Source organism: Arachis duranensis, chromosome 3 (assembly GCF_000817695.3).
Source record: "Arachis duranensis cultivar V14167 chromosome 3, aradu.V14167.gnm2.J7QH, whole genome shotgun sequence".
Lineage (NCBI taxonomy): Eukaryota > Viridiplantae > Streptophyta > Magnoliopsida > Fabales > Fabaceae > Arachis > Arachis duranensis.
Genome location: NC_029774.3, coordinates 42698246 through 42714550, shown reverse-complemented (window position 1 = coordinate 42714550; position 16305 = coordinate 42698246). Strand labels below are relative to the sequence as shown.

The 16305-nt window shown below is 25.6% G+C and overlaps 1 protein-coding gene across 1 annotated transcript; it reads left to right on the top strand.

Moving 5' to 3' along the window:
* LOC107478928 (tryptophan aminotransferase-related protein 2) lies at positions 1-10718 on the top strand. The gene is made up of 5 exons (XM_016099082.3): positions 1-329; positions 6053-6356; positions 8336-8616; positions 9284-9582; positions 10020-10718. Exons 1-5 carry the CDS (start codon positions 58-60, stop codon positions 10205-10207), a joined length of 1344 nt encoding a protein of 447 aa, XP_015954568.1. The 5' UTR covers positions 1-57; the 3' UTR covers positions 10208-10718.
* The last annotated feature ends 5587 nt before the right edge of the window (positions 10719-16305 follow it).

Here is a 16305-nt window from a genome sequence, read left to right as displayed (position 1 = left end):
AGAGTGATTATTGAAGAACACTAACTCCTTCTTCTCTTCTCTCTGGAATCTTAATTCATGGCGAAGCTTCAAAGCTTGTTCTCCATGAGGCACTTGTTGGTGCTCTCTCTGGCTCTCAATGTAAGCCTCATACTCAGAATGATGTATGATTCCCAACTTGATCTCTTCTTCTACAAATATCCTCGTCAGGGGCAAATTAGTAATCTCCACCCTCAAAATAAACCTCGCTTGCTTATATCTTCTTCTTTCTCCAACTCTTCTTCTTCTACTTGTGAGGATCATCATCAACCACCACCCAAAAACAACAACAGAGTCATCAATCTCGACCAGTAAGTTCTATTTTACTACTCTTTCAACATTAGTAATAATCACTTTTTTTTAATTTATTTATTAGTATCGTATATATTCATAGTGTTATTTATTAGTGTTTCTAATATTTTTTTTAAATAAGAGCCTTTTTAGGATTGCTGAATTTTTGCATAAATTTTTTATTTAATTTTTGTTATTTCTAAAATTTATCAGAGTTCAATTTTAGACTTATTTAAACATAAAATTTTAATATCATATCATAAAATTACTTATTTAAAACATTTAAATTGATAAAAATAAATAATATAAATAATTATATCTCTAACTTAGTAGTACATCATATATATTTTGTTTAAATTGATTATTTTAAGGGTCTTGTTAAAGTTATTTTAATTAAGATTTTTTAAAGTTATTTTTCATAAATGTACAGGAGATATATTGAAAATTTTAAATATTAATTTTTATTACATATTTTTTATATTAAAGTTTATTAACTAGTTTCTTAAAATACTTATTAGCTAATTAGTATTTCACTAAACTATTAAGATTTATTTTTTTAATAAAATAGTCTTTTAAAAATATTATTTTAATCTCTCAAAGATAACATTAATTTAACAAATAAATATAATTTATGCATTTGGTTCAATTTTCTTAAAAATATTTGCATAATTATTTAAAAAATTCATATAACAAAAGTTAAGATAAAATGCAATATCTAATTTTATAAAAAAAATTTTTGAAAATTTTAACATTTATGTAAAAAATTATCAAAAAGAAATTTACTTATGGTAAAATCACTTAATGAAGAAAACATAAGAATGTTGTGATTAAAAAATTTAGACACAGAGTCTGATTTGTGTTTAAAAAATTTAAAAAATTTGATGTATACAAGTTGGATCTTTTGATTTGTATTTAAAAAATTAAAAAATTAAAAAATTTGAAGTACACAAATTAGACTATTTGATTTGTGTACTCTAATTTTTTTAATTTTTTAAACACAAATCAAACAATTCGAGCATAAAAATTTGACGATTCAATTTCTGTACCTCTTAAAATTATAGACCAATTTGTACTCTATAAATTAAATTACTTTATATTTAAAAAAAATATATTAGATTACAATTTAAAAAAATACCCTTGTTAACCCAAAATAAAAATGTGAAATATTGTATTTGATTTGAAATTTATTTATTATTATCAAGAATGAATAGTCCTTTTCATATTGTGCGTTATTGGCTCGGGGCCTTGAGTCTTTAATTTTGGGACCGATTTTCTTTACTTTGCTTGCTGCACTTGTTTCTGATCAAGAAAGGGACAAGTCGTAGTCTTTACCAATTAACGTGCCCAATTTATTCTCTTACAACAAGAACAAAAAATTGGATTCTCGCAACACGTAGCAATGTGAATAGTTAGATAATTTAATATGTTTAATCGAATATATCTATTTAAATTATTAATAATTTATGATATTATTTTTATGTAAAGATATTATTACTTCTGAATTTTTTGAACAAAAGATAAAGAAAAATAGCGACATTCAGAGTATAGACTTGTAAACAGTTTTAAATATTGTTTGGTTGTTTGACTTCATGCTTTCAAGTTTTTAATCATTATTGTAACTATAATATAACCTTTAGAATTTTTATCTAACGAATTTCTTAGGTAATTGTTAAAAATAATACAAAACTAAAAAGATTTTATAAAAAAAAGTAAGAGTTAATGCATTAATGTTTTTAACAATTGAATAAACAAATTGTTATTGCAAACTTTTGGTTTTAGCAAAATCATAATATTAAATCATGAGTATATAAGTCTTATTTTAATATAATATCAAATTTTATTAGTTTAATTATATATTAATATTCAATTCTATACACCTCACATTAAAANAATTAATTAATATCTGATGCAAGAAACAAATTTTTAAAATAAAACTAATTGTTGTAAAATTATTTTTTTAAAATTTTAAAATAATAATAAAATATATATAAATAATTATGTTTCTAACTATCTTTCTGACACGAGTTTTTTTTTTTTTTATGAAAAATGTTATTTACTGAAAATGATATAGTGCAATAAAAGAATATTAAAGTTGAAACACCACCAAAGTGTTAATCTCACTAAAATGCTTATAGTGTAAGGAAAAAAGAAAAATACACTATTTCCCCCTCTTTTTTCACCCACCAAAAAATATCATACCTAATCTATGATGCACGGACGCAGGACACAACACGAGACACGCTCACACGCAAATTTTAAAATCTTACATGATACGGAGACACACATATATATATAAAATATAAAATATTTTTTAGATAAATTGTAATGATATTTTGATGTTTTATTAATATTAAAATATAAATTAAAATTTTTAATTATTTTTACTGTCTTATTTTAATTATATCAAATATTTAAAATATTTTTTGTTTTAATAAATAATAATATATATTATATCTAAATTTATTTTATGAATATATGTTAAGAATAAGATTGGACACGCGGACACGTGATAGTATTTAGGTGTGTCCAGGCGTGTCCGAAGAAGAATTTTTTATTTTTTATTAAAATACGGTTGGACACAGCAGACACGCGTGTCGGACGAGTGTCGGTGAGTGTCGTGTCCGGAATGTAAACACGCGGATACAATAATTCAGCGAAGTGTCCATGTTTCATAATACCTAATTTAGTTAGAGGGTCCAAACACAATTTAATTAACCAATTTAATTTAGTCAGCCCACTCATCCACTTAAGCAAATATTGAGAATTTGAATCCCCTCTTATCTATAGAGTAAACTAACAATTTATAAGTCACAACAGACTAATAAAATTCAGATTTACCACATCGAATGGAGGAATATTTTACTAAACAAGTGTTAGAGTTTTAATTCTTATTTGTATATACATTAATAAAAAAGTGGAATATTACTACCATACTACATAAAAATAATAATAATAATGTTGAGAAAATAAAGAAAATAAAAGTAATGGTGCTTTTTTAGTAGGAAGAATAGGAAATAAGTTAGTGGGGATGATATGGTTGATGCTTTGTTGCTTACACTGATTGAAGGCAACCTTTATCTTTCGGCAGTGACCATCATCAAAATTATTATGAAACTGCAGTGCTGCACCTTTTCTTGTCTCAGTTAAAGTTTCAGAGTTTTTCTTTTTCTAATCTTCTATGTGGCCGCCCCATTTGTGAATATTTTATATAAAATATTAATATTTAAATTTTATTACTGAAAATTAAGAGATAATTTCCTAAAGGATAGTAGTGTAACCAATAATTAACAGATATATTTAATTCATGCTGACACAACTAATTGGTTGTGAATGAAAAGTGTACCAATTCAATTGGATGGACCAAAAGCCTCAATTAGTACGTTTTTATTTGAAAAAAAGATTGGGTGAATTAAAAAAAAAATCTTTTTTTAATTTATCTTTTTAAAAGATTTTATGTAAAAGTAAAATTAATTTTATATTTAGATATCTCATATAAAAAAAAAATTTATTTATTAATTATATTTTGGTATAATAATATAAAAGTATTTTTTTGTTTATTTATTATATGAAAAATATCTTTTTTTAAAGAAAAAATATTTTTAAAAAAAGATGTAAATTATAATTTCTCAAAAAAAAAATTTTTATTTTTCTAGTGTTTTTATTTTTACTATTAAATACGCTAAAAAATAAAAAAAGATCTTTTTTATCAAAATAATGACACCCAAACAAGCACTAAAATTAGAATTTAAAATTTAAAATATAAAATTTTTAAAATAAAAAGATAATTAAAATTAAAAATTAACCAAAAAAGAGTTAACTCTTATTTTATTATATTGGCCAATCAACATGTTAGAGAGTGGGGGGGTAGAAAGTACGTAATTTATTTTTTTTGGTAAAAAATAAAAATTATAATTAAATTTTTAAGAAAAAAAGGCATTGTATATGATATTTTTATTTTTTAATATGTATATATAGTAAAAATTTAAGTACAATAAATTTTATGTGAAATTGATAATTAAGAGTAGTTAAATGATTTGACTAATTTAACTAAATTTTTATTTAACTGCTCTCTATTATTAATTTTAAGTAAAGTTAATTTCATCTAAATTTTCATACATATATATTTCTGTATGGGTCCTTTAGAATCTTGGATCTGCATCAACTGGAACTGCAAAAATGTGGGTCCAATGGTGCATATTATTAAAAATGGAAGTCCAATTCCAACTTGTTTTGTGGTCTTCAAAAGTCTTGAGAGGTATATGCATGGGTTTGCCTCCCAATTAATCTGATGTATGTAGCTGTAAATGCAAACATCTACCATCTACTTTTTCTATCTTTTGTCCTCTTCATTATTCTGTCTAATCATTTCTTCCTTCATATATATGGACCCCCATATTTTTCATTGCCTAACACATGCAAATGCACTAGCCACTAAATAGCCTAAATAATAACCCCCTAATTTTTTTTATGAGAAAGTCTAGAGAACTAGCAATTTTTATATTTTGTGACCAACACTTAACCATAAAAAAAGTGAGTAATCTTTTACTATTAAATGTAATCTCACATTATTAAAAACACTATTAATGGTCATTTGATGATTACAAAACACAAAAGTTACTGATCTCCTAACACTCTTCTTTTTTTATATACACAATTGTTTAAGATTTATCATTTAATTTCATTATAACAAAATAAAGTGTTATTACTTTATTTCAGAAGTTAAATTCAACACTATAATAATATTACAAGAAGAATGAGGTATCCTATGTTTAGAATTATTTAATCTTTTAAAAATGTAGTTCAACCAATAAACAAAATTTTTTTATCAGCTAGTTTGACTATTTTTTATTTTTTAAATTTTAAATTTTAAATATTAAATCTTAAATTTTATCCTAAATTCTAAATTGTAATATCCTAAGAAATAATTTTACAAATAAAAATATTAATTAAATTTAAAAAATTCTAATTATTAACAATATATTAGGATTAATATTAAGCTTATAGCCTAATTAAAAAAGTATACTATAAATAAAAGTATGATGTAATAGTATAAACATGCTATGATGTAATTAAAAATTCCAATTTTTCTATTGATTCTAGTTCTAGGGAGTTCTATTCTATTTTTTCATATTTTTACTTAATTCTCTCTAATTCTTGATACAATACTGCATCAAATGGTGCTTTCATTGAATAATTCATCAAGAGTTTTTCATTCTAAAGCTAAAACCAATGGTGATTTAGAAAATTTAAATCACATTTCAATGAGACTATACCTATTTTTTATGGTGATAGCAGTTAGTGGTGGATTATTTTTGTCTAGAAATTTTGGAATTCTTTAAAGGCACCAGAGGCCCAAATATTGCAGGAGGCACGCCATGGATTATCTGGCAAAATCAGAGCATAGTCCAATATTAATCCTAACAACACAATATTTATAATATTTTAGCTTAATTAATTTAATAAGTATACAGAAGGAACATTAAATTTTATATGCAGACAGGAACTAAAAGTACTTGACACCTTTTTAATAAACATGATAAAAATTTAGCTTTTAACAAAATAGTAAAAACTCATATGCAGCTGTTTTTTGTGAAGTCGATAGTCGAAAATGTTAAATGGTTTGATAGATTTGGCTAAAATTATCGTCTAAAGATTTTCGACTATCAACTTTACATAAAGATAGTTTCAAGTGCGTTTTTTCGTAACAAAATTATATCCTGAATGAATTTGCTTTGATTGGCAGTGGAGACCCGAGAGTGTACGAAGCATTTTGGAGAGAAACGGGAGAGAAAACAACGATCAAAATTGCAGGGTGGCAATCGATGAGTTACTTCTCAGATGTGAGCAATGTTTGTTGGTTTCTAGAACCTGAGTTTGCAGAGGAGGTTGTGAGGCTCCACCGTGTGGTGGGAAATGCTGTGACAGAGGATCGTCACCTTGTTGTTGGAACGGGTTCCTCTCAGCTCTTTCTTGCTGCTCTCTATGCTCTCTCTCCAACTAATTCTCCTCAACCCATCAGTGTTGTCTCTGCTTCCCCCTACTACTCTGTATGTCTTTCTTTCCTTCATTTCTTTGTTCTTTACAAAGTTAAGAGTGAAATTCGAACGCAAAATTTTTAGATGATGATCAAAATACTATGTTATTTGAATTCATTGTCTTTTCTTTTTTTTTTCTTCATTTGCTTCCTTTAAAATAATTCTTTTAATTCTTTAATTTTTTATATCATCTTTTAGTATGTCTATATTACTGCCACTGCCATAGATATAGTATTTTAAAAGTAGTGTTAAAATTAAAATAATATTTTTTTATTGTTTAACAACACTTCATAAAAAATATTGCTAAAAAAAGTGTTACCAAAATGTAAAAAAATGTAATTTTAATTTTAACGACACTTCATAGTCACTCTAACTATTATAAACATGATGTTTTGTTCATTTGTCATGTTTTGTGTAAAAATTTTGAAAATTGGGCTGGTAATTGAATCAGTAAAGTAGTAAAGTTAGAAATTTACAGATTCAATTGAAATTAAATCAGATATAATAAAATAATATATTTATATAAAAAATATATAATTTTTTGTTTATTTTTTCAGATTGGTTAACCCGCTAATAATAAGACCGGTTCAATTGATTAATCGATTGTTTGATTGGATTTTTTTTATCTTTCAACTGATTTACTTCTAAACAGTTTTTATCTTAACCTGGATTGATATGATAGTCAATTTTCAATTAACCAAATCAAACTGGCTAGTTCAATTTGTTTTTGAAACACTATCTTTGAATATTGAATGTATAAAATTAGAGATTCAATTATTTTTAATATATATTTTATATAAATAACTAATTTTTTATATATACGAAATACAATTCATAAAATAATATATTTAATTAGAGCATTCAAACTGTTACTACGAATCTACCATTTCTTCTGTATCTGTTTCCCAGAATTGATTTAATGCCTTCTTTCTCTATCTATGTTTATTTAATTATTAATAGATAACAAATTTTTTTTGTATATTTATTTTAAATAAATGAGTAAAGTCCTATTTGTGTCCTAACGTTTGGGATAAGTCCTATTTGTGTTCTTAACGTTTAAATCGTCCTATTTGTATTCCTAACATTTATAAAAAGTGATTCAATGTTATCCTACTATCAATTATACTAATAAATCAGATTATATTTTTCAATTATTTTTATTTAGATGTATTCATTTTCAATTAGGTCTCACTTGAATGTGTTTGATTTTAATATTATACCCACTATTTGTGTTTATATTCAATTATGTTCCTAAAAAAGTGAATTATGTAAATGTTGTAAGAATTAGTTTTAACTTTTGATGAGCTATTTTTCGGAGTGGATCATCGATTCTATCCCAGACATTTGTATTCTAACTTTAAGAAGGGATTTTTAAAACTCAAACTAAAGCGTTCATGATGCGTAATTAACGGCAGGATAACATTGAATCACTTTTACAAACGTTAGGGATACAAATAGGATTTATCCCAAATGTTAGGGACAAAAACAATACTTTACTCTAAATAAATTGATACATATTTTCTTATTATAAATATAATACAAAATGATTACATATGATTTTATAATTAAAAGGTAAATGTTATTCTAGTATAAGTATAAAATAATTAAGTATCCTATCAAAAAAAAAAATAATTAAGTATAAATTAAATAACACTCGTAAATAAGATGATGACAGTGGATGCAATATACAGTTTGCATGTGCTGAATTGATGAGTGATGACAGTCAAAATAAGTAGATTTGACATTTAAAAATCTTACTAGAAAATAGAGATCATTATAGAGTAAATGTTATGATGTCTAAAAGATAATGTTTATTAATAAAAAAAATTAAAAATTAATATTTAATTTAAAAATATAAAATAAATAATTTTTAAAAAAATTAAAATTTATTAAAAAAATAAATTAGACAAAATTTAAACACTATTTCATAGACACAGTAGAATTCGCTTTGTTAATAATAAATGCATAAGATGAGAGATGTTGAAATGCAGTCATACCCATCAATGACGGATTACCAGAAATCAGGGCTATACAAATGGGGTGGTGATGCTGACAAGTTTGACATAAGTGGGCCCTACATTGAGTTGGTTACTTCTCCCAACAACCCTGATGGCTTCGTCAGGCGTTCAGTGCTCAACCGCTCTGAGGGTCTACTGGTCCACGACCTTGCTTATTACTGGCCTCAGTACACTCCTATTTCTTCCCCTTCCAACCATGATCTTACCCTTTTCACTCTTTCTAAGACTACTGGTCATGCTGGAATGCGCATTGGGTTTGTCTCTTCCTAACTTTCATTCATTGCATTCTATCAGTTGCGTTTAATATGAAGTTGATAGTTGAGAATCGTTGGATAACAATTTAGTAAAAAATGTTAAATTATTTAACAATTCTCAACTATCATGTGAAGTTGATAATTGAGAGTTGTTAAATAATTTGATATTTTTTTTACTAAATTGTCATCTAATGGTTCTGATCTATCAATTTCACATAAAATTAACTATATCTAAACTTTTACTATTCTAATAAACATTGTAATTTGATAGGTCTTTCTGTTGGTCTTCAATTCGTGTGCATAATCAAGTAGATCAATAAAAAGACCTATCTAATTAATATATCTGAGTCTTAGAATTGTTAATATGATTATTCAACGATATGATGGCTATGTTCCTGTTTTCTTTTTACACACCATGTTTGTATCACTATCAAACTTCGTGCGAGTGTCACCATAAGATTATTCAATCATGTGACGGCCATGATAGTTGTGCATAATTCTGAGAGAATTGGCCTAAAAGCCTATTTAATCAATTAAATTTTTAAAAAACGCATTAATCTTTTGCAAATATCTAAAAGATTTGAACACTAATGATCATATTAGTAGTATGGTATGTCCTTGTGAAAGATTTGAATTTACACTAAGATTTGTAGTTGGGGATTTGTAGGTGGGCTCTTGTGAAAGACAAAGAAGTAGCAAAGAAAATGACCAAATTCATAGAGCTCAATACCATAGGAGTCTCTAAGGACTCACAGCTTAGGGCCGCCAAGGTTCTGAGGGCAGTTTCCGACAGCTGCAAACTACAAGGCGGTGGCGAGTCCTTTTTCCAGTTCAGCCACAAAATCATGACAGACAGATGGAAACAACTCAGAGAAGCAGTTCAGCGTAGTAATGGATTCTTCAGTGTCCCTACATTCTCTCCTTCTTTTTGCACCTTCTTTAATCAAAACTTGGTGCCTCATCCAGGTAATAATAATAAACTAGAATTATGTGTTCATACATTAGTGATGCCAAAATACCAAGAATTTTCGCCTTTGGGATAAAAAAAAAACTTTTTGTTTTCGTTTCTATTGGAAACGATATCAAAATATAAGTTTAATTTTGATGTATTGACAGTGTAAAATATTTTACATACTCGTTTAATTATGTGATTGGATGTACGTATAAAATTGTTTTATACTGACAGTATACTAAAATTAAATTCTCAAAATATAACCTAATTAATATATTTGTGTTACTATCTTGAAACAAAAATTTCATTAGATACAAATTTCCAGCACTTTCTAAACAAATATTCTCAAAATTCTTCTTAAAATACAACATAGTGCAAAATAATTAAGTTATTATTATTATACATTGAATTTTATTTTGATGTACTGATACGGTGAAACGTTTGTTCACAGCATTTGTGTGGCTAAAATGTGAAAAAAATGTAGAAGACTGCGAAAGCTTTCTTAGAGGATACAACATATTGACAAGAAGTGGAACACACTTTGGAGTTAGCCAACAATATGTAAGAATCAGCATGTTGGATACAGATGAAAATTTTATGCACTTTCTACACAGACTCTCTACTATAAACTTTCGATAGTGGTAGTACTTGCACCTTAATTAACACAATGTATAATGTATAATATATTAGTTAGTTTCGACATTATATAGTTAATGTATGCTTTGTGGAAAGAGATACTTGCGCACCAAATCATGATGATAATATGTTTGTACGATGGTTAAGATGTTTAGGACTTAATTAAGGAAAAGTATAGGTAAACAATGAAAATATTAAACAATGTAAACAATAGATATATCGGATGTTCATTTTACTAGTGTATGGATGGTTATTTTAATATTAAAATTTAGAAGTTTAATTTGGAGGTGTAGTGTGTTTTTATTTGATTGGTGGTTGTTCACATTGTTCAACAAAGTCATTGTCCCCCTAGCATTCCCCCTTAATTAATGTAGGGGAATTGTCTGTTACATATAGAACAATAGGGTTTTCAGTTTTCACGCTTAGGTGAACTAATTAATTTGATCTTGTTTTCTCTTGAGAAACATACCGATTCTAATTTTATTAATGAAGTTTTCATCACAATTAGAATAAAGTCAAAGGACACATTTTATTATTATTTTGGTTTTCATAGTATCTCCCCACCCGACAGGTTAAGGACTAATTTGTCGTGGTACTGAGTTCTATTTAAGGGTTTGTCGTTGACCAGCGGAATTTAAATCTCCGATACTTACTTAAGCGGACTAGTGAGCTAATCACTAAACTAACCCAACTTAATTTATTTTTTATTATTAATATAGAAAATCTCATCGTATTTTTATTATTCTCAATTTCTCAAAAATCACACTAGACAATTAATTGGGAAGTAAATTTAATTTTTTTTTGTTTAAAAAAAAAGAAAGGTGGCCCATAGATTAGCCCTAGATCGTTTGGTCCATGTGGATTTTTAGCCCTATGGGCTTTTTGAAAAGTTGGCCCTTTTGGTTGTAAGGCATTTTATTGTGATATTATCTTGGCGCTTGGCCCTATGAATTAGGATTCAAAGCCCTACGAGATCAGCCCTATTGACAGTATTAATGCTTATGAATTTGTGTATGCTTAATTTATCCCATATGAATCATAATTCAACATTAATTAGAAAACGTGTGCAGCAATGCAAGCTGGCACAAATGAATGAAGGTCTGTGTTCTTTAACCATTTTTCTCGAGTTCAATACTCACTAGAAAATGATAATAGAGTTTGTTTGTTTAGAAGAGTCATTCATTTTGTGCTTCTATCAGAACTTGAAGAATTAATTATTGGACTTTTAACATAATAGATACCTGATACAAACTAAAAAAAAAAAGACAATGTGTGCCTTTTACAATGAAACTACCTGCAAAGTGCAAACTCTACGCTATTAATATAGAGACAATTTAATTATTAGATTAATAAATTAATTATTAGGCCAACCTAAGATTATTAACTTATAACTTTATTTTTTTTATCCTAAATTCTGCATCTAAATAATTCAAAGAATATGAGGCCCAAAAATCAAACAAAAGAGTGCAAGAGCTCGACCCAAACCAGCAAAAATATTTGGATCCAATTACCGAATGACCATTTACATAAATATCTCCAAGAGTTGTAAAGATATTTCACTAGTTAAAAACTTAGACTTAATTTAAGCTTAATTGTCTCCTTATGTTGATTACATACATATATGGGTGCTGCTATTAGCTACTACTTACCTGGCTTCTACTTTAATATGATATATTAGCCCCTTTCTTTTTATAGTATTTCTTAATTTTGACAAGTTAAAAGTTTAATTTAGTGTAAATTTGAGTTTTATTTAAAAATGTGTTATTTGTCAATAGGTTGTTGTATAAATAAAATGAAATTTTTTTAACATTTATTTAAACAGACAAGTAAATTGATCACTTGATCGACTCAAGTTGATTTTTAATGAGCCATGCTATATGGCCAAAAATCACATTAATAACATTCTCACTTATAATGGATTAGAATGGAAATCACTCTTTTTAATTAATTGACACAATTAATTTATTTTTATAAATATATTTTTTATTTAATACACCAAAAATCAATTTTATTTTTATGAGAATTAAATCCAAAAAATCTCTCTCTCATTATTAACTTATTACATCTATAATTATTTAATCTTTATTTCAAATGAAAGATTAAATCTTGATATTATTAACCCTAAAAATATTTTCAAATCACCACAATATACTATGTAAAAAAAATTCAAAATATAAAAGTCGATTAATCTCAATTTATTGAAAATAAAAAACATAAAAAATGTTGGTTTATGACTTGCAATATAAAAAAATAATAATAAATTATAATAAATTAATTTCAATTTGTAGATTATAGAATTATATTTTTAAAATTATAAATATTATACATATAAAATTATAGATGTTAAATTAAATATATTTTAATAACTTATACTATACACAATTCATATTTTTACATACAAATTATATATTATAAAATAAAAAAAATGAAATATGAAAAAAATTATTAAATATAATTATTAACATATCAGATTAAAATCAATAAATAAAGAGTAAATATCTTTTTCAGTCTCTAAACATTTGTCTAATGGACTTTCTACCCCCTAAGAAATTTAAAAATCCAAATCGGTCCCTATCTAATATCTACTTTAATATATGTACGTTCCAGTCCCTATCTACTTTGAGTAAATGTCTTTTTCGGTTCCTAATCAGAGACTAGAACATACATATATCAAAGTAGATAGGGACCGATTTAAATTTTTAGATTTTTTTTAGAGTGAAAAGTCTATTGGACAAATGGTTAGGGGCCGAAAAGGACATTTACTCATCAATAAATAAAAAATGTCTAATAACAAAAAAAAGCCAAAAATAACCATAACTTATCTTAATTAGCATTCATTAAATTGTCATGACAATTAATAAATGTTAAATAAGATAAGTTACGACTATTTTTTTATTTCTCTAGTATTATCATAAATAAATATACATATGAATATTAACTAAAAATATTAAAATAATTTAAAATCATGATCTATTGAGGCACATGTGAGATAATTTAAAAGATATGACAATATTTATAAAAAGAAATTATTACATCGTTAATAAGAATTGAACACTTATAAAATAGAGATGAATAAGCAATTTTAATTTCTTATAAAAATAGCATATGGCTTCAGGAATTTTAATATTATAAGAAAAATTTTCTATCACAAAGTTGCATATGATCTTCAGGAATACAAATTTTATATTTAGTGAAATAATATTATTTATAGAAAATACATTGATTGCTAATAGAATAATACATTATATATTTCTAATACAATCAAATATTTTAATATTAAATATAACTACTATTAAAATCAATTTTAGTATAAAAAATCAAAAGAGACGTGAGAGGATAAAAACTAAATATAGTTAATTATATTAATTAATGTAAAAGAAGGAATGTTTTGGTTGCTCCCTGAACTTTTTTTTTCCAAACTTTCTCGATTAATTAAGAGATAATATTTAATTTGGTCCCTGAATTTATGTGTGAGTTTCAATTTAGTCTCTAAAGTTTCAATTGTTTCTATTTAGTCTCCAAACTTTGTGAACATAACTTATGTTAGTCCTTGAAACAATTTTTAACGTACAAACATTAACGGAATACTGTCGTGACAGCCGGATGCCATACTAAACTTTGTAAAATAATGTTGTTTTGGTTTTGGTACTCAAATAACCCAAAAACAATATCTTAAATGGTGTTTATTAAAATTTTACCTAACAAAATAAATAATACCATACCGTTTTTAAGCTATTTAAATATCAAAACCAAAACTGCATGTTTGTATCATTTTACAAGTCTTAACGTGATATGTGATAGTTTACAACAGCACTCTATTAACGTTTTTATACTAAAAATGGTTTTAAAGACTAATATAAAACATGTTTATAAATTTTGGAGACTAAATAAAGACAATTGAAATTTCAAAAACTAAATTGAGGCTCGCGTATGAATTCAAAGATCAAATTGAATATTATCTTATTAATTAATTAGATTTTTGGAGCAATAATTGAAGTGATGATGACGAAATTAATGACCGAAAGCGCAAAATTTATATTGTGAGGGACCTTAATTGGTTGATGCCATTGCCATGTTGGTATGCTCTTTCCGCTCAAGTCAGAAAAAAACTGTGGCTCATGCACACAGTTTAATTTACTACATAAAATTAAAAGATATTCCACCTTTTTCAATTTCAGTTACTGTTATATATAATTAATTAATAATTTAATATATATATATATATCTTCTCAAATAGAGAAGCATGCTTTAATCCCATGCATCAGAATCCTTCCAGAAGACCCAAAAATTTTACTTAAAAGAGAAAATATTAAAAGTTGAGAATTGTCCATTATATATTTATAAAAATGATCATGATTTTATAATCAATTTCAATTGGTCGAGTAATTAACTCACTCCATTCAAAAAAAGTTATCATGATTCTATTTTCAAATAGTTTCGGAACAAATCTCCAAAATATTATTAATTTAATATTTTATAAAAAAATTATTATATTATTATAAATAAGTTTTATTTTGTATCTATTACATATTTGATTATTCTACTATAATAAATTTTATTATTTTAATGGTTGAATATTTTAAAATATATATATATATATAGTTATTTAGTAGACAGGGAACGAATATTTAATAAACATTAATATGATATGCATATATTGAATGATTCTACTTCGCTTCAAAAATCATTTCTAAAAATAAAACTAATCTTTATAAAAAAAATATTAAGGTACATATATTCCTATAGGAAGTTGGAATAACTCTTGTAATTATATCCGATCCGTTACATGATTCTCTTAACAATAATATCCTTGCATAAGAAATTGCATACCCTTTAAAGTTTCAAAGGGTGCTATTGATATATAATACAAAAATGTATATTAGGAGCCAATATTTTTTATCATTATTAGTTAATATTTTAGATTAATATCTTATTTTTATATGATGAAAATTTAGCTGCAATTGACTTCACGTAGAGTTGATAGCTGAAAACTGTTAGATAAAAATTTAGTCAAATCAGTCAAATTATCTAACGGCTCTCAGTTATAAACTTCATGTAAAGTCGACTGCACATGAATTTCTGTCTTTTTATATTATTAAAATTTAAAATTTAATCTTTAGTCTTTAATATTTAAAATAAATTAGTCAAATATTAGTAAAAAATACTTATTAGTCATTTAACATTGTTCTTGATAATATATACATTTAAAAAGGAAAAAAGAAAAAAAGAGATAGAGGAATGAAAAAGGGAAGCATATATGCGTAAGCAACGAAAGAATGATTCATCTTGATAAAAGGGAAACTAAATTAAAAGGAAAAGAATGGAATGAGGGCATCTCTTTGACCCTTAATCATAGGTTTAATTAATTTTCTTGTTTAGAACAGAAGTAGTAGTAGTAGTGGCTGCCATCATGGCCATCATCATTATTGGAAATCTTGTAGGTTAATAACTTTTAGATTAAAATAATAATCGTAATTAATTAAGGTCGTAATTAAAGAAAGATTAGATAAAGTAACCCGTGCTCTTCAGACACTTCAAATTAAAAACTTTATAGAACTTGTGCATGTGGCAACGTATACCTAAATCTGAACCCTATCAATTAGAATTCAATTTTTTAAGAGAATATTATTTTATAATTAATAATTAATTATTAATAATACTATATACTCAAAAGATGTAAGGAAAAAAGAGTAGATATCACTAGATATGGGCAATGATGTTTGAAGATTAATTAATATATATCTTGTGCATATGATTCCTAAATGAACTAATTAACTCTTAATTTCATTTAATTTTATTAATTATGTTAGATTCGATGCACTGACATAAGCATGGTTTGCTTGATTCTTAGAGGCAGCGCACTTGTCCCACTAAGTTTAGAATGATCTAAAGATTGATGCATATGAAATAAATTATAATAATTAATTGTAACTTTACTAAGAATTTGTTAGGTCTATCTTTTTCTTATGCCCCCATATATAACAATTTTTGTATCACTTGTTAATATTATATTCCTAGTTGTTCTTTTCTTTATTCAGTCAACTATTTAACCTGAGCAACTGTATACATGTTTGAGGGAATACATAAGAATTATCCCTAGT

Bases quoted from the DNA above. Each gene is read 5' to 3' on its own strand.
- LOC107478928 (XM_016099082.3), top strand. From the start codon at position 58: ATGGCGAAGCTTCAAAGCTTGTTCTCCATGAGGCACTTGTTGGTGCTC. The intron at 330-6,052 runs GTAAGTTCTATT...TTTGATTGGCAG, and splicing joins AGAGTCATCAATCTCGACCA to TGGAGACCCGAGAGTGTACG. The intron at 9,583-10,019 runs GTAATAATAATA...GTTTGTTCACAG, and splicing joins AAACTTGGTGCCTCATCCAG to CATTTGTGTGGCTAAAATGT.